Source organism: Polistes dominula, unplaced genomic scaffold (assembly GCF_049000335.1).
Source record: "Polistes dominula isolate Pdom_NZ unplaced genomic scaffold, Pdom_raw_medaka contig_73, whole genome shotgun sequence".
Classification (NCBI taxonomy): domain Eukaryota; kingdom Metazoa; phylum Arthropoda; class Insecta; order Hymenoptera; family Vespidae; genus Polistes; species Polistes dominula.
The window spans coordinates 7,865,703-7,885,764 of NW_028300951.1; the positions used below are offsets into that span (position 1 = coordinate 7,865,703).

The 20,062-nt window shown below is 28.7% G+C and overlaps 1 protein-coding gene across 19 annotated transcripts in view; it reads left to right on the forward strand.

Moving 5' to 3' along the window:
* Nucleotides 1–961: 961 nt before the first annotated feature.
* Patronin (calmodulin-regulated spectrin-associated protein patronin) overlaps nt 962–20,062 on the forward strand; it is a 56,091-nt gene continuing 36,990 nt past the window's right edge. For 12 of the 19 annotated variants that reach the window (XM_015326857.2, XM_015326860.2, XM_089172045.1 and 9 more), the window contains exon 1: nt 964–1,204. In XM_015326857.2, coding sequence (XP_015182343.1) covers nt 1,076–1,204 — 129 coding nt within the window. In that variant the 5' untranslated portion in view covers nt 964–1,075. Of the gene's footprint in view, nt 1,205–7,158; nt 8,355–20,062 lie in introns of those variants that run through there. The other 7 variants (XM_015326855.2, XM_089172044.1, XM_089172046.1 and 4 more) reach the window with 4 other exon arrangements.

Here is a 20,062-nt window from a genome sequence, read left to right on the forward strand (position 1 = left end):
TTTTCTACTAATTTTTATAATAATTTCGAACTTGATAAAGAAATGTACGTAAATTATTAATATTATTATTTTATTTAATACATTATATTTAATATTATAGAAGATAATAATCCTGACATCTGTCGAAAATCTGAGGAAACATTTGGAACAATCCAACTTGTAATAGTAGTATCTCTCTCTCTCTTTCTCTCTGTATGTACGTATATTCGTAAGCCCGGATCGTATGCGTTTTTATTGGTGTAGTGGTAGTGGTTCGCACAATTTCGTTAGAAAAGATACCATGTATGTTTCTCTCGTATGTTCGCGACCGTTTTAACGTTTCTTCTTAACGCGCGCACACCGCGTAAAATCGATAGAGGGATAGAAGAGGTGCGTGGAGAGAAGGCTACTGGTAGATAGAAAGAGAAAGAAAGAAAGGGAAAGAGATGGAAAGAGAAGCACGTCGCCGACGAAAATAGCGGTGATCCTCGCGAATCTTCTCTCCTCTTCCAATATCTTACCCCCACCCCCTTTTGTTTTCTCTCTCTCTCTCTCTTTCTCTTTTTCTCTTACTTTCACTCCTTCCATTTAAGAATCATTTCAACTAAAAAAAATTATCTTTAATTTTCATCTTATTCAAATTTAAAGGTAACGTAGATGGTTTCATGATAAAAAATAAGGACAAGGATAAACACACACATATCCAAAGATAGAGAAGGGAAAAATCAAAATTGATTAATCAGTGTTCATTTTTGTAAATTAAATAAAAAAAAAATCTAGTCGAGTGTGTTATGACGAGGACAAGGACCGGTGCAAACGGTTGTTCATCATTATTGTCATCCTTATTGTCATCCTTTCGTGGAAAAAAGAAAAAGTTTGTGTCGGATGCAGTGATATTTAATATCAGACAGTAGAAACGTTGAATGTTGTGCGCGATCTCGCGCCTCTTCGCTGAGACCAAAGCAGCGGAAGCGGTGTCGAGGACGAGGGTGAAGGAAGAAGAGGAGGAGGAGGAAGGAGGAGAAGAGGAGGAGGGAGGAAGGATTCGACGACCTGTAACGGCCTGGCCGACAGGGTCGTCCATGGTTTCGACGACATGGATCGCAACGCGGGTGACGATCGACGTAAAGGACCCGCTGGCGAGCAACAACAACAACTATTGCAACAGTATCAACTCGCTGGGGGTGATGCCGAACATTTCTCCGACACCTACGACTCGCGACAGGTTAGTTTCATCATTTTATTTATCTTCTTATTTGTATTTAGTTTCACTTATTTTAATATATCTTTATAAATATATCTTTAATTTAGGTTAAATTATAGACAGTAATTGGGTCATCTTATTATATTGAATGATTTTCTGTTTTCTTCTTTCTTTTATACGTATTTATAAAGATTAAGTAGTAAGCATCGTTATCGTGTAAAAGGGGTTGAATAGGAGCTGGCATTTTGTAATGTACGGTGGCACGAAGCATAGAATCTCTCGCTTGTTTTCTATAAAATCGTATATTATCGTTATCAATCTTCTGTATCGTTATTATATTCATGAGAATAGTTTGTAATTGTATTTTCTTATAGTGAGAATAAATGATTAAATGTATTTATTGGATAACTCGTTTTCGCAATTGCAACTGTTATTGGAAAAGAGTGAAAGCAGCTAGTTAACCCGCTTTCGATTCATACTCCAGATCTTTAACCGTTTATCGATTACCCAGAGATCAATCTACCGTCGAGAAATGTCAGGATTACGGTGGCACGAATTTTACGAGAATTTAGGACATTTATTTTATTTTATTTTTTGTTTTCTACTTTGCTAATAAAAAGGAAAATACTTAAATAGAAACGACAGATAATTGTATATTTGTAAGTTAAAATTAATTAATTATTTATTTATTTGTATGTTACTTTTGAGCTTGAAATTTAAAGTGTTGGATTTAATTATGTAAAAACCGTGCTCGTCAGGAAAAAAGATACACGTGAAATTCAATTCGATATGACAAAACATCGTTTCTTGTTAGTTTATAATCTCATACGAAAACAATTCGATTGTTAATCGTCTATGGAAGGGATATAAAAAAAGAAGGGAAGAAGGTTAGGAAGAAAGATAAAGACAGAAGTAATCACGCGGTCTCCTCTTACAGAGACTGTAGTAAGCTATTCCCGAGCTGTGACGCTATGACGAATATGGCGTTCGTTTCCTGTGTGCACAAGGTTATATATTGCGAACGACAAAATGAATGTGTTATATACCTGTAATGCTGCTCCTAGTCTTTTTAAATGACGAGTTATAATCATCAAGGAGACATAATTCTTTGTCGTGAAAAAAATAAAATAATTTTCCCTTTTTTGTATTATTCTTTTTAAAATCGATTAAAAAAATAAATCAAACAATTAGTTTTCAATTTGACCGCCATTTTTGTTCCGCGGGAAATACGAATATTTCTTTAGGAACTTGGAACGAATAAACAATCGATACTCGAACGTCACTGCGACCTCCTTGACGATTTCTTTTCCTTCTCCTTTTTTCTTTTTATTCTTCTTTTTCTTCTTCTTCTTTAACTTCTTCTTTCAATGCTTTGGCATTCGTCCAATGCTAAAGAAGTTGTTTATTCTTTCATTTATTCCTTTTGCAAAAGTTATCGGAAGAATTTTAGTATTTTTGTAGGAGAAAGCTTTAGGCGTTAACTTTGACGGAAGGAAAAGTGTCCCCAAGGTAGAAACTAATAACTAAACTAAATTTAACTAACTCCTGTATTAATTGTAAGTTACTTTGTTATCTCTATCTTGCGAACTTTACAAACTTATACCGGAAACCATATTGCAATGTATTAGATTTGCTCGAAAAGTAATTTCCTTTTTTTTTTTTTTGCATATCAGATTTTGTTAAATCACGTTTGTCGATACTTAAGTTTATTTTATTTTAAATCTTAAAATCTTCGTTTATTTATTATTCAAAAATAAACAAAAAAATATATTGTCGATAAATACCTTTTCAATCAGATTTTTATTAATTATTTAAAAAAGAAAAAAAGAAATACAAAATGACGGAGAGAGTGATATTCAAATGCAACGAATAAAAAAAAGAAACGTGTTTCTCAACTTGGTCTGGTATTATTACGTTAAAACGAAATCTTTGAAAGTGTAATAGTCAGTTTGTAAGAGATAGATTGATAGATAGATAGATAGATAGATAGATAGATAGATAGATAGATATAGTAGATGGATGGATAGATAAATAGATAGATAGAGAAGAGAGGCATTTGTAATTACAAGTTGCTTTAGCACGAGTTCCTTCAATTGCTTTGATTAATATACCAATTACAGTTCTTGCTGTTTAGTCAAACAAATTTGCTTTTATCTTTTTTTATTGTTATTATTATTATTATTATTATTATTATTATTATTATTATTGTTATTATTTTCTTGTGTCTATTGTTTTAAAAATGATTAAAAAATAAAAATAATAAATAAATATGAAGAATCGCGTGCACATAGCCAATGTATTCATCAAAGGTGATCTTATCAGGGAGTCTTAGAGGGGTCTTCGAGTCTCGATCGTTTCCGCCGATTAATGTAGCGGAAACTAATACGGAGGCCTAATCTTAGGTGTGTCTCTCTTTCATTTTCATACTCGCATGTTCAACTACTGTACAGAGAAGTCTCATAGAATATTTTCTTTTAAAGTAGTTTTATAAGTCGCATTTTAATACGTACGAATCGATAAATATTTCATGTTTTTTTTTTTTTAACCAACATTTTCATACATGCAATCGTTCAATTTTCTGTCATATTTACAATTATACAAACAATAATTCAGGTAAATAAAATGGTTGTTATTTTTTTAACGCGTAGAAATTGATATTAATTTACGTTCGAGTAATGTGTTCGTGTGTATGTGTGTATGTAAAAATAGACTGGTTGCGAAGTATAGGAGTAACTCGTCGTAATCGATGTTTGATAACGATAAAACTCGAATTTGAAATTGAAAGGAAGAAAGCAAGGAAGGAAGTTTTCGATAATAAACAAAAAGTTGTATTAAAATTTATTTCATTGTCCTTTCATTTGATATAATAAAAAAGAATTTACTCGTATATTTTATTCGTCGTACGATTTCGTTTCAATAATTTCGTAAAAATAATAATCACTTTTCTTTTTATCTTTCGTAACTTTTATCATGGATTTATATTTATCGTCTTATTGGATCAACCGATGGTTTCGAAACGATATCATGATTTCTAGCAAACTCAGGAATATCTTTTTTTTTTAATTATGTAGCATCTTTTAAGGATGATTCAATGAACAACTTTAAACATTGATGTTTCATAATAAGTAGAATTTCTGTTAAGGGAAGAAAAAAAATTAAAAAATATTATTTACTAATCGATAAGATAGAAAATTGTTCGTAACTTTCGAATAAAACGTTAAACATGGATCGAAAGATTTAATTTTTATACATAAAATAAATTTATTTCTATATGTGTAATTTCATTTAGAGTTATTTCCTTTTTTTCTCCTGTAAATCTTCGTCAATAAGATAGATCCAAAAATTATTTTAAATTATTATTATTATTAGTATTATATTTCATTTATTTTGTATTATTCTTTTGTATGAAACGATTAAATGATATTAAATGAAAACCAAACAAAAATTAGAGTCAAATGTATCAATTTGATGTAATATCTAATTGAGAAAGAGAAACTAATTAAATCAGAACTTGCTCTAGTGATCTTGAAAAGATTTATAGATCGATCTTGTTCGAGGATGCAATAGAAGAAACTCGACTTCAAAGTTTTTCCGGTGCACCTGCATTCAAGATTTATCCTTTCTCGTTCGACTAGTTAAGGAATAGACTGTATCAGAGTAAAGTAAAGTAAAGTAATGTAAAGTAAAGTAAAGTAATGTAAAGTAAAGTAAAAGGAAGATAAAGGAAGGAAAATAAAAAAAAGGAAAAAAAAATACAAAGAAAAATAAATGGAAACACAGTGTACCTTCGCGTTCCTTACCTGGCAATTAACGTGCTCGTGACCCACACTCTCAGACTACTACTACTATTTTGTATCGTGCTTTCTAGGAAATGCAGGAATTGAAGAAGATCGTGTCTAAACCTAGATCAGTTAGATCGTGATCGAGAAAGATCAGGGGATCTCCTCTTTTTAAAGATACTTGATCGTTAAAACGAAACTATTAATTTCTCGTTTAAAGTTGTATTTATTTCCAATTTTATTTAAACACTATTATTGTATATATATATATATTTTTTTTTTTTATATATAAATATAAAAACAAGTATAAATACAGTAATTTTATTTATTTCTTTTATTTCGTATTAATTTAAATTACAATAAATAATATTTGTTAATTTACTGTAACAATGAAATGATTGAAAAGAAAAATTTAAAATCCAATGGAATCCTATTTTCTACGATTCGTAATTAAATCCAGATGATTTATATTTGATATATCTATTTGTTGTTTTTATATTAACGAAATCGAATATTTTATTAATCTTCAAGATTTAAAAAAAAAAAAAAAAGAATTATATATATATATATATATATATACAAAAATGTGTAAGAAAATTTGTTGTATAGAATAAACGTTGTTTCGTGCATCATCTAGTTCGTAATTAATGCAATTGGCCGGTGTAACGAAAGAAAAACGTCGTCAGGAAGGATCGTGACTGTAATTATCATTGTTATACAACGAATGACACGCTTCATAATATAGAAGTAGTATAAAAGAAGAAGAAATATTATAGAAATAAGGGGCCAATCTTAAAGTCGCCTCGTGCGAGTCCTACTGAGTTCGCACGGATAAGAATAAAAATTATTTTACCGCATAACTGAACGTTTAGTTGTATTTATCTGTGTATGCATGCATGCATGTATGCATAGTTGTCTGTGTATTTGTGTGTGTGTTTGTGTGTGTACACCATGGAAAGAAATGAAGAGCTCTCTATTCTTATTTTTTTGTTAACTTTTCTTCGTCAACTTTCTCTCATATTCTCATAGGATCCTCCCATCGATAACAAATCATTATAATTACTATAATCATTTTCGCACGATCGTTAAATAAGATCGATATTATTTTCGTTTTTTATTATTTTTTTTTACCTTCTTTTTATTTTTATTTTTTTTATTTTTCTCATATATATGTATATAGCTTAGAAAATTACACGAACATTAACACGTTCTAGTTTATATGTGATTATTATATTTATTTCTATATTACTAAGCTATTATTACAATATTTTTCATCATAATATTATATCAAACATGTGTGTATGTGTATGTGTGTGTGATGGATGAATTTTAAACTTAATTTAAATATTATAATTAAGTAATAACAAATATCTCTCAGTTACATTATATTTTTATTCATTTAATTGGAATATCATTGATAATATTCTCGTTCGTAATCGCTTGTTAATATGCGTTTAATTATTAATAAAAAAAAAATAATAAAAATAATAATTATAAGAGTTTAATGAATATATTATACGATAGAAATTAAACAACATTTAAAACCAAATTGGATTTCATTCCTTGCATCGAACGAGATAAGGTAATATCAAAAATACAAGATGAAGTATAAGATCATCGTCGTATTCGAATTATCTCTCTCTCTCCCTCTCTCTCCCTCTCTCTCGGAAAGTTTACCTCTTGGTTTTAAGATTACATACAGGGAAACCAAATCATAGTGACTCCTCCCTCTCTCTTCTTCTTCTTCTTCTTCCTCCTCCTCCTCCTCCTCCTCCTCCTCCTCCTCCCCTCCTTCTCTTCTTTTCGTGTTGATACACCCTTCCTTTTTAATGTAGAGGAATACATCCCACATATATGTAATAGTAAAGTATTAAAGAGGGAGAAAGAATGATGATGATGATGATACATACATATACACACACCCACACAATTATTACATACTTTCACACATATCACGTATATTTATACATACATTTACACAGAGACGTACATACATATATACATTTATGCACACGTGCATACATAAGTACATTTATACACATGTGCATACATAAATATGCGTAGTGAAGCAGCTGACTCACGAGACTACGAGAAAGAGAGAGATGGAGAGAGAAAGGAGGTATAAACTATAGATAAAGATAGAAAAAGAAAGAAGGAATGAACGAACGAAGGCTGCGTTTCGTTTCTAGTCTTCTCTCAAACGTCGTCCGAGAGAGCTTACGAGGAATTCCTACACTTTTCATACCATAGTTTCACTCTTTTTACTATTTTGTTCTTTCTTTTTTATTTTTATTTTTTTTTTAAATCTTTTTCTTTCTATTCAATCCTCTTTGCTGCAGACCATCATCATCATCATCATCATCATCTTTCTAGAATTATTATTCATTTTTTATGTGAAATTTTATGGTGCGAAGGATTTAGCGAATTATTTCTTTTCTTCTTTTTTTTTTTATTATTATTATTATTATTTCTTCGTGTAAAATATATTTTTCAAATTATATTCGTTTAATGAATTCTTTCCTTTTATTTTATTATTTTTTTTTTTGTAGAGGGAAGGGAAAATAAATAAATACTAGAAAAAGTTAAATGTCTCTCTTTTGTGTATACTTGATACGTATGTGTATGTGTTCGTGTGTGTGTTTACCTTTTAGGCCTGTTAAAAACAAGTTTCAAGAATTAAAGGTGAAACGTTTAGGTGGAATGGTGCCACTTTAGAGTAAAAGAGATAGAAATGTAAATAAAAAGAGACCTAGTGACGAGAAAGAGACATACATACATACATACATACATACATACATACATACAGAGGTGTTATTACTCGCAAACCGAATTTCACAATAATAACAACAATCAACGTATCTATTTTAACATCGTGATAGTATTCTCACAATCAGTCTTATGCTTGCTCTCGGATAAAGTAACTGCTAAAAGAATAGCGTGTATTATAAAGTTAATGTGTGTGCGTGAGTGCGTGTATATTAGTAGTTCTCTTGCATGCGAGTTTTACGAAGGACGAGAAACCCGTAATGGAAATGAAAATGAAAATGGAAATCATTCCAATTTCAAAGTGAAATTTAATCCTCATTTTATATTATAATAATTATTAATTATTATTGTTGTTGTTGTTGTGTTGTATCTTGTGCGTTATGTTACTACGGTGATGTTTAGTGTTGTTTAAAAAATATATCAAAAAGAAAAGGAAACAAAAAATTTGAAGATAAAGTAGGAAAAAGAAGTAGAAGTAGAAGTAGAAGTAGAAGAATAAGGAAGACTAAGATATGGCGAGTAGTGAAGTAATGTTGGCGCCGACTAATACGACGCCTGGAACATCAAGAAGAGAGATGAACGACGTCAGAGACATGATTAGAAATGCGACGGTCACTACCATTTACGTAAGTTCTTAACATATTTCTTTTTCTATAGTGTTAAAGAAGAAAATCAAATCCAACTGAAAGATAGAGGAAAGATAGTAATGGCGGAAGAAAAACTATTAAAATATTCGACACACACTGCAGTAATCATTTTTTAATCTTAAATCTTATTCTATTTTTTTCTTATGTACTATAAACTAAATTAATAACTAAATCTTATCTACTATAAAGAAAGAAAAAAAATCAACAACTAAATCTATTCAGTAAATCGCATAAATATAAAATAATAAATGAAATAATTTCAATTTATAATTGAATAGAAGAATTATTATATATGATTATAATTATTATAATAATTTTCATAGGAATTGTAATTAATAAAAGGATTACGTGTAAAATATTAATAATAATCGATTATTTAAATTATAAAAGTAAATAATGAGGGGGTAACAATTCAGTGTTCAATATGTTTTTCATTAGTATGAATTCCCTTGTGAGTTGGGGGATGAAATAAGCTTACGGTTTATATCCCCTGCTTATCGTAAAAGGTGACTAATAAGGGAGGGGGGATTGAATTTTGGCATTGAAATGTTAAATTCAAGCATGAATGGATGAATGAATGAAAGGATGAATAGTTTGATTTAACATGAATGCAACGACAAATGTTAGAATTTATTCTATAGATGCCATACTAAAGTATATCGGATATATTTTTTAATTATAATAATTTTCTAAATTATATTCGATTTTATTTGAATTAAAATTACTGGGAAAAAAACCATTATAAAATACATAGCATTAGAATTAAAACATTTCGTGTCACTTATCAGTTTCTAAGATATATTTATAGTATGGAAAATAAAAAAAAGTATTAATTAGTATATAAGGAAGCTCCGTCATTAGGTTAATTAACACGTTGAAATACTCTTATCCGAATTTACTGGCGCACACACACACACACACACACACACACACACACACACACACACTATACTTACATACATACATACATATTTATATTAAATTTGATCTCATATTAGAAAGTATACTTTTTTAATCATCACGGAAGAAATATCAACATTATTATTAATCGTTCCATAAGTTTTCCATAACGTTCAATTTATTCCCAATGCATAAAATAAAAAAATCAATAAAAATACTTTTTAATATCGTAAATTATTTATTTAAAAAAAATAGAAAAAGATCTACTCTTATATTATTTCATTCATGAAATCTTCGTAATAGATAACGAAAGTATTTAAAGGATATTAGAAATGATGTTAGAAATAATATCGTATAATTTTAATTATGCAGCTAATTTGAGACAAGATTTCACGATAAGGAATAATAATGTTTATGATATATATAGTAATAGATGGGGAAGAGTTAGAGAAAAGAATGATTTAAACTAAAACAGTTTTGTCATCTTTGTCGTCTCTTTGTCGCGTCGTGTGGTGTTGTCGTCGTCGTCGTCGTCGTCGTTGTTGGATACTGGATGCTAGAGATCTAGTCACGAAGTATAATAATGTCAAGGACACGATTTCACTCTCGACTATCTAACGATCGCATTGGGATAAATCATCTCTCTAAAGAGAATTATTTTCTTATTAAAATCAACAATTGTATCATTTTAATTAGAATCTCGTTTAAATAATAACACGCAAGGTGCATATTTTTTCTTTTTTTCTTTTTGAATAATTAATTGTATTTATTTCCCATCATGCAATCGTATAACAAAGTGGGCCAAAAGTTTTCTATGTATTTTTATAAATTAATTATTTTTTTATTTTTTTTTTCAGAGATCTTTTCTTAAAACTAATTTTTATTACATTATAGATTTTAAAATTGGAAATATGGTTATTTAAATTATATGAAAAACACTATGGTATAACATTTTGTAATCTAATTGTTTTTTTTTTCTTTTTTTTTCTTAATTCTGTATTTTTAATATTCATATAGTATATATATATAGTATAGTATAGTATAGTATATATATATATTTATTTATTTATTTATTTATTTATTTTTTATTTCTAAAAAGTTATTAATTTCTTACACAATTCAATTTATAGGATAATCACATACACCGTAAGAAAATTTATGTATATATATATACATACACGCATGATCACACATTATCGCACATGCTTTTTTTTACTCACGTAGACGATTCGTGTTTCCTTTCAGTTTGTATTCTGCACGCTTTGTCGAAATAGCGTAGGTTTGGTATGACAATCAGCTACCTACTACCTACTCACCTACTCGAAAAAGAAAAAAAAAAAGAGAAAAAAGGAACTATGTACTAGCACATTAGTCTTTGTATGAAAACTTAACTTGATTTCTAACCATTCATTCATTCATTCATTCATTCATTCATTCATTCATTCTACTTTTGCAACTACTACACATTATCGATTTTATTTTTAACATCTTTTATAAACTTGTTATCTTGTTCAAAGTAGTATTTCAAAGTAGTACAAAATTATTATGCTTTTCTTTTTTAATAATAATTTTTCGTTATCTAATTTTTGTTCAAATTGTAAAACAAGTTTTTACGAACGTTTGATTTATTTATTTTACATAACAATTGAATGAAATTTCATTTGAAATGATAATTATAATTTTCTAATTGTTCAAATATGTTTTATTACGTGATAGTGTTAGTATCCGTCAGATGTTCCTTTTTTTCCATCACATTTCTCTTTTTTTCTTTTTCTTTCTATCTACGAGAAACTTCAAATTGATGTTGCATAGTTTTAGATTTACTTTATTTAATTTTACTTTACTTGACAGTTTAAAAAAAGAAGAAGAAAAAGAATATTCATAAAGCATCGAAAAGGAACTACTTTCACGCTTGAAGCTTGAATCGTAGGCGGGTTCGAAATCGTGAAAACATCTGAACGTGTACTTATATGGTGTCACGTAGGATATTATTTTAAAAGATTTTTCAATCTGTACTCTCGTACATTATATATATATATATATATATATATATATATATATATATATATATATATATATTTAAATAAGTAAATAATTTTATTATTATTTTTTTTTTGCAAATGCAACGAAATTATTTGTTCGAATAATTAGGAAAATATTATTCGAAGTAATTCGTTAAAAAATAAAATAAAACAAATATTTTTATAATCATCTCGACATTTTTAAAGATTAGAACAAAAAGTAATTACTTGAAATTTTTTTTCTCTATCCTGTCAAAAGAAACACTGATATTTAATGAACACGAGTAGTAGCAGGAGGAGGAGGAGGAAAAGTAGAGGGGGAGGGAAGGGGGGTTAAGAGCACCCTCGAGCATTTGCTTAATTATAATCACAGACGCATTTGAATTTCTCAATGAAACTCTGCCATTTCTAGAGCTCGTGATATTATAATCAAAAGATAACATTTATTATAAATACACTCTTTTTTTATTAACTTATTTCATTAAAAAAAAATAAATAAATAAATAAATAAAAATTAGAATAAAATAAATTAAATTGTTCGAAAAATATAATTTCGTTTAATCGAATAACGAAACATTGTACTTCAAATTTCGAAATTATGATTTAAATCAAGTCAAACCAACGAATATATTACTTTCAAGAAACGTTATTTAAAAATCACTTTTTTACGTTTCTTTTTAAATACATATTAAATTTTACATATATGACAAAAAGAAAAATAATGAAATTACTTTTCCAAGAAATCTCTCTAATACATTTATTATTATTTATTTTATTATCTCTCTATACATATATTATTTATATAATATATATATATATACGTATGTGTATAATATGATTTAAAAAAAGAATATTACAAGTAATTCATTTTTACAAAAAAAAAAAAAATAACAAGAATAATAACTTAAATCGAATAATCGGATATGGTTTAATAAATGATATTAGAAATAAACGAAAATGAACTTTTAGTTATACCTGTACCCGATCAAAACCTTTAACTGCGTTTTGCGTGGGTGTTATAGGAGTGGGTGTTCTCACTATGTATTATCTTTATCTCGATGTTTAAAGCTTCCTTCGAAAATATATATATATATATATACACATTTTCATACTTATTCGCCAGATTTATTAGTACCATTATCCACAATAACGACTTTCCTTTGATAGTATACGTGCCTTCGTGTTTCTTCTAACTTCATAAATAATTATTTCTCGACGTTGCAATATGCATCGTCGATCAGTCCCTCCCTTCCTCCTCTCTCTTTTTCTTTCTCTCTTTAATTTCCCCCACCTACCCCAAACCCTTCTCTCATCTCTCTCTTTTCCCCTTTTTCTTCTTCCTGTTCTCTTCCTTCCTCAACTGATATGACTTTTACTAACGATCGAAAGATTTGTAACCGTAGTGCATCGTGAATGCACACACGTGCATGCTCAGTTACACTTGTTATTCGATGTTGTGCGACTATGTTACCTCTCTCTCTCTCTCTCTCTCTCTCTCTCTCTCTCTCTCTCTCTCTCTCTCTCTCTCTCTCTCTCGTCTTATTGTTTGATCATTCATACTTGTCGTCGTCGTTGTTGTATTATATATTGGTATATTAGAATTGTGTTTAGAGGAAAATCAAACAGGATAATATTCCCATATAATATGTTGTTTCAATATTTCGTAGGAGTTTTGAGCTTATAAAAATTTAAATAATGTTATTTATGATATCGTAAAATTGATTTTAGTCGAAATGTAAGTTTTATTTTTTTTTTGTGTGTGTGATTTAATTTGATATGTATTTAGATAATTCATCGCGAGTTACTACTTTGCATTCGTGTTTTATTTAAAAAAAAAAATGGACGATAAAACGGGAATGATTAGATCAACAAAATAATATTTGCAATTGCTTATCGAAAGTAAATTATTTTATCTAGAAAAGAAAAAGAAAAAAAAAACAAGAACAAGTAATACGCTTACCCCCATAGAATTTTTTCAAACAACTTTTCTTTTTGTATCATCATCTTGATTTTCTGGTTACTCAGCTGCAGTTGAGTTTTATAGATAATCTTATCGTATCCCTATCCCTAAAGGTATAAGGATACGAAGAAATAAAATCTCTGTTTACATAGTGCAATACTCAAACGCGATTATTATCTTTTAGATATGGTTATCAAAAGAAAAAAGAATATATATATATATATATATGCGTACTTGGTTACTTTATATTGGTATTATCTTGTTCACGTTTATTTTATTGGATGAATAATAAGATAAAAAGAAAAAAATAAAAGAGAAAAAAGAAATTATAATCATGGTCGAGAATGAGAGAAAGACATCATCTTGTAACTAACAGGTCGTGTTACATTATTATATAGACGAAATTATTTTACAAATTAATTTCTCTTTCGTCTTTCATTCACTTCGCGTGTTACGACTTTACACACACACACACACACACACACACACACACACACACACACACACACACACACGCACACATACATATATATTATAATACTTCAATATATTTCTTTCTTCATCCTCTTTATATAATATGCACGCATATATTCGTGCATGTGTGTGTGTGTGTTTTGTGTGTGTATTAGGCTGTGAAAATATAAAAAGACGAGAATACAAAATAAGAAGAGATATCCTGGGAATGGATTTTCTTAATTAATGCCAACGTTAATTAACGTCTATGAAATCGTATCGATCGAAGGATGCATTTTTTTTTTCTGATCGACAACAATAGTAATATCTCGTCTCATCTTTCTATTTTGTTTTGTTTTTCTTTTCTTTTCTTTTCTTTTCTTGTATTTTTTTATTATTTTTTTTTTTTTTTAACGTTACTCATGATTAACAACGTGCATGATATTAATTAAAAGATAGATAACTCTATTCCTGCCTTTTAAACAATTCGTTAGATTAAACATGTCGAAAATAAAAAAAACCTTGTAAAATGTAAAACGTATGACGAATTTATTCAATGATCAAGGATGCGTATTATATCATTATCATTATTATTCTTCTTTTTTTCCTTTATATCTTTCCATTTCTCATTCTTTCATTAATTACATTCTTTATTTTACACACATACACATTCCTATATATATATACATGTCTTAATGAATGTAACGATGCAATCAAATCCACATTTTCAAAAGAACGTTCAATAGATTTCACCGATCTTCTTAAAGAACTGCATTCCAGGGTTCATAGGAGATTACAAGGAATGGATTAGGGTGAGGTGGGGTGGGGGAAGGGGGAAAGGAGGTCAGTACGAAATCAGGAAACGTAACGATGCGCTTTTGCAGTCTCGTAGGTCCGGCCAATAGCTTTAAAGTATATAAATATAGCGCTAAAACGGCTCTCTGCAGCTTTTACCACGAACAGAATATGTGAATAGAGTATGCGAACAGTGCACTTATCTCTATCTATATGTCATACATATGTATGTGTATATATATATGTGTGATAATCCGGGACTCCAAGCTCTCTCTCTCTTTCTGTTTCTTTCTTTCTTTTTCTATTCTTCCATTATCGATCATGTTCTATCGTCTCTTTTCTATTCCTTTTTTTGTTCTTTTTTTTTTTTTTTTTTTACATTACTTTTTCTTTCTTTTTCATTCTTTTTCAACGTTCATACGTGTAATCGTTTATCGAATTGTCGAGTAGAACATTTTCTTTTTTTTTTATCTATCAATTATATGTTGTTAACATAAGTAAGTAACAGTTAAGTGTAATGAACGTTTTGAAAATTGGATGATTAGATGATTGTAATGATTTTAAATGAAATGCGATTATGTTTAATCTCCCTAGTAGTACAAAATATTGAAAAATATTAAATACAGGTGTATTTAAGTATAAAAAGACATTGAATTTCTTTTTAATATTAAATACACATGTATTCAATATTTTGTGCTACTAGGGCTCTTTGTTTTTTTTTTTTTGTGTGGATTGTATAAAATTATTGATATTTTTTAGGTATAGATGTATCGTTGTTATATTTATTTGAAGTATAATTGAATTAAATTGAAATATCAAAAAGTTGTGTGTGTCTAATTTGAGATTATCCATGGATATTAGCAATTACGTTTTATAATACATGATAACATTTACGGAAGTTACGTACTATGTAAGAAATCTCATTTTAGATGTGTGTGATAAAGAAAAGTAACGTAGTATAGGTAAATAAGTATATATAGGCTTGCAATGTGCGTTTAAATGGTCGACGCGCGAATCTACATAAATATGTGTATAATGTGTGCACATATTTACACGTTTGTATGTATGTATGTATGTGTATTTGTAGAGTATGCGTGCGTAATAACGTGCATTGGCGTCGAAACAGATGTCAGGGAAGAAATTCTATACGTAATTTACGTTACTTGGTTGGTTGCTATGATCAATTTTTCAGTTCAATGAACTTCGAAAATTTTTCCCTGTCGATTGATACGATTGATATATGATTGATATTTTATGGAAGAAAATTGGTATCAGAATGGGTTAAAAAAAAAATAAATAAATAAATAAAATATTGAAATTATGGATTTAGAAATTTTATAAAATATTTTATCACGCTGATCTATTTATGTATCAATCTATTCATCTATACGTTTATGATTCGATCTCTCTTAATAGGTTTTTAAAAAAAAAACAAATTTGTGAATCTTGTAAAATATTTTATCACTGATCGACTTATCCTATCCATTTATGATTCAATTGTAATATGTTAGAGGGAAAAATGTATAAGAATATTAGAATTTTGGAATTTTTGTTAAATATTCTATCCATTGATCTATCAATTCAGATATTCTATCAAATATCATTTATCTATCAATTTATCTATTCATCATTTATGATTTGATTTGAATAGATTAAAACAAACAACAAAATAGAAATTTTCGAATCTGTGAATTTTGTTGTTAAATATTCCATGATTGATTTATTTATCAATCAATCTATCAATCAATCAATCCATCTATTTATCTGTATATCTATCCATCTATGGTACGTTACTCGGTCGTTAACCCACCGTTGTAATTAACGAAGTGGACATGGTCAGACGGTCTTGACTTTAAACGATCATTGCGTTCAACGAAGAAGAAGGAGGAAAGAATGAAAAAAAAAAAGGAACAGGAGGAATCATCAGATAAGAATCGCTTGGAATTTCCGCTTACTCGGTTTTTGCATTATCTACTTTGTTTGCCTTTTTTTTTTAATTTTATTTTATTTTAATTTAGTACATTTGATTATATTTATTAAGATTTTGTTCTTCCTTCGATTACTCGATCTCAACTTCCTGTTGAATATTTTGTCTTCAGTGCCGAATCAAATTAAGTTGGGTGCTATACCCCCCATACGATCAAAATTTCGGGCTTTTCACAATCAAGTCAAGAAAACAAAAATGAATACTGTACAATAAAACTACGATTAAGTTATTAACAAAAAGAATTTCATAACATAACATTTTAATTAAATTTATTTAAAAAAAAAAAAATAACAACGTAATTTTCGTAGAATCTTAATGAAAAGAAATTTGAAGACTTAAGGGCCTTGTTGGGACTGTTTGATATCTTAGGTACCTATACCACTGATTAATCCGCTACTGTAATTCCTATTCATTTTATTTTACTCGCGTATCTTCTTCATTAATCATCGATGTTTACTTTCGATCGAGAATTCTTTCTTTTTTCTTCTTCTTCTTCTTCTACTTCTACTTCTCTAGTATGTTTTATTAAAGTAGCATAAGACGGTTGAATTAACGATGAGATAGGTGAACGATGAAAGTATTAGAAAGTCTAAAAGGCCAGATGCCATGCGTTAGTTTCCGAGCATTAAATCGGACGTGTAAAATGCGCGGGTGCAACGCGAAATGCAACTCGAAATGCAACGCAAATGTTGCAAAAGCTATGCGTTTCCGCGTGCGTCTCTTATTTGTTGTGCTATTTTCGCATGTAACCGCTTGCACGTGTTCTATCTATGTATTCCGACGTGTTTATATACGTATATGTATGTATGTGTTCGTACGTGTGCGTATGTTTGTGTGTGTGTGGTCTTCCCTTTTACCCTTTTCTCTTTCTCTTTCTCTTTTTTCCTTTTCCTTCTCATTTTCTTTCTTCACTATGTTTGCATTCCTGGAAAGTTACTTTCAAAGATTTACTACGTGTTACAAAGCTGTCCCAAAATTTTCCTATAAATTTAACTGAAACTTTCGAAGAAAGTTTATATACTATTGAAATATTTCACTAAAGAAATTTAATTAATACGTGTCACTCACATATCCAACGTATAAAAGGGAACAAAATTATTTGTTAGTTAAAACGCGTGTCAACTAAATATGTTGTTCAGTTTTCCATTGAATGTCATTTACAACGAACGTACTTTCACTGAATAAATTTTTCCAACAATATAATTAATCGATGCTTTTAGTATGTAATTAAGAGTGTAGAATTAGAAAGAAAATAAAACAAAACAAAATGATGAATATAATTTTATGTATGTACATAAATGTTACACTCGTGTGATATTATTAAAACAGGAAAATATGAACAAAATAAATGAAATTAAATGGTAGTGCTGGTGTAAAATTTACAAAAAAAAAAAAAAAAGAAATCAAACATTTTTGTTCTTTTTTGATTTAAAATATACCTTAGGGGGGTGGGAGGTCTTAAAATACGGTGAAAGAAATTTCAAAAATATATAAAAACAAGTTATATTACATTATATAAAAAATATTAATATATTGTTATTTAATGATTTTAAAATTGTACATTTATTTTCTATAAAGTAAAAATTTAGGTATAATTTTTATGGGTAACAATATATTAAAAATTCCAATAAACGCAAAAAGTATGTTTTCCTTTCACGAGTATACTTTCAATCTAATTTAGAATTAATGATAATTTTAGTACATAAATAAAAAAAAAAAGAAGAAATATATATATTAAATCTAAAAACGCATCCCTACCAACATCGCAGCTTCCTTCTCCTCCCCTTTCCTCTTCTCATCTTCACTCACATTACGGGCTTTTACGATATGTGGTACAACTCCTCCCCTCTCCCTTCTACCCTTTTACATTTAATAGAACTTTCGATAGAAATTTGCCAAGAAATGAAATGTTCCTTTTTTTTAAGGTTGATGAAATTTTTCATTCGAACGGACAATCTCGAAAAGGATGAGAGGAGAGGATAATATTTAACTCGTCCGGTACTTGTACTTCCTGGATCGTGTGCGAAACGATATATCTTATTATTATCGCATTATATATGCAAATTATAGGAGTTGAGTTAGTCTCGTGTTGTAAAGCGCACGCGTTCTCTTCTCTACATTCTCGAATATACGTTGATGATGATGGTGATGATGATGATGATACTGATAATGATTATTATTATTCTTATTATTTCTATTAATATTATTATAATTTCGATAAAAGTTACCAATGGACGTATTGTAGGTAAGGGAGAATTGTACGAGTTTTGCTAACTTAGGCTAGCTGGCCAGCTAGTCTAAGCTAGCAACCATAAACTCGTCGATAATATCCGTTAAGCGAGTATTTCTTCTTCTTCATTCTTCATTCTTCATTTTTCTTCTTCTTCTTCTTCTTCTTCTTCTTCTTGTACTTCTACTTTTACTTCTTCTTTTTCATTCTTCTTGTTTTACTATTATTATTACTGCTACTATTACTACTACTACCACTTCTACTACCACTTCTACTACCACTTCTTCTTCTTCTTCTTCTTCGGCTTCCTCTAAGGATTACTACACACACACACATATATATATATATATAAGTTTTACTGGAGGATAGTCACCCATGCATTTTGTGTGAACGAAGCTTAAAAAAGAATTTGCACACCTATCGATGGTGTATGCGAAGCCAGAGCAATCGTGATCCCTTTCATCGTCTTATCTTTTACCGGATTATTGCGTGAACTTTAGGTATTTTTTTTCCCTTTTTTTGTTTTTTTTTGTTTCTATATCGATCCATTTTCTTTGAATAATGTCTATTACAATTATTTATATTATTGTTATGAATTAATAAAAGATAAAAAACCGAGTTGATCTATTTTGTTTGTCAGTGCTAAACGAGAAGACATTAATTATTGAACAAAATTTATGATGTTACTTTTAACTGCAATAAAACTTACTATATATAATGTACATTTTTTAATATTCATTTACATTCTTAGCAATAAATAAAGATTTATATAAAACTAGTGGTTATTGGTTTAGTTATGCTGTTTATTGTATATATTGAATAGTAAAAATCAACTTTGAATAGATATTTTGAAAGGGATGATAATTTAATGAAACAATGATTGATCAATTTATAAATCGTGTTTTTTTATATAAAATTTTTCAAAATGATTGATCATCATACGGGATAAACAATAACGACGGCAATAACAACACGTGTATTTGATGTGTCTTAAATACGAAGGAAGGGGGAAAATAAATTGATGATGGGTGAATATTTTAACGCTCAACTGAACTCGAATATTATTTTCTCGTATAATAGATTTGTTATTCTCTATAAAACCAACAATTTTCTCGTTTGAAAATAAAAAAAACAAATGTACAATAATATATATGGGATATTAAAAATTGTAACACGAGAACAATGATTGCTTTAAGTATTAATTAATTTTTTTACATATAAATTTTATTCAATACGAACCGTGTGAAAACAAAATTAGTAGAAAGGTAGGATATGTAATATAAATACTTTATGATCTTGTATAAAAAAAAAATAGAGATTCGTTAAATTATTATTTGATAA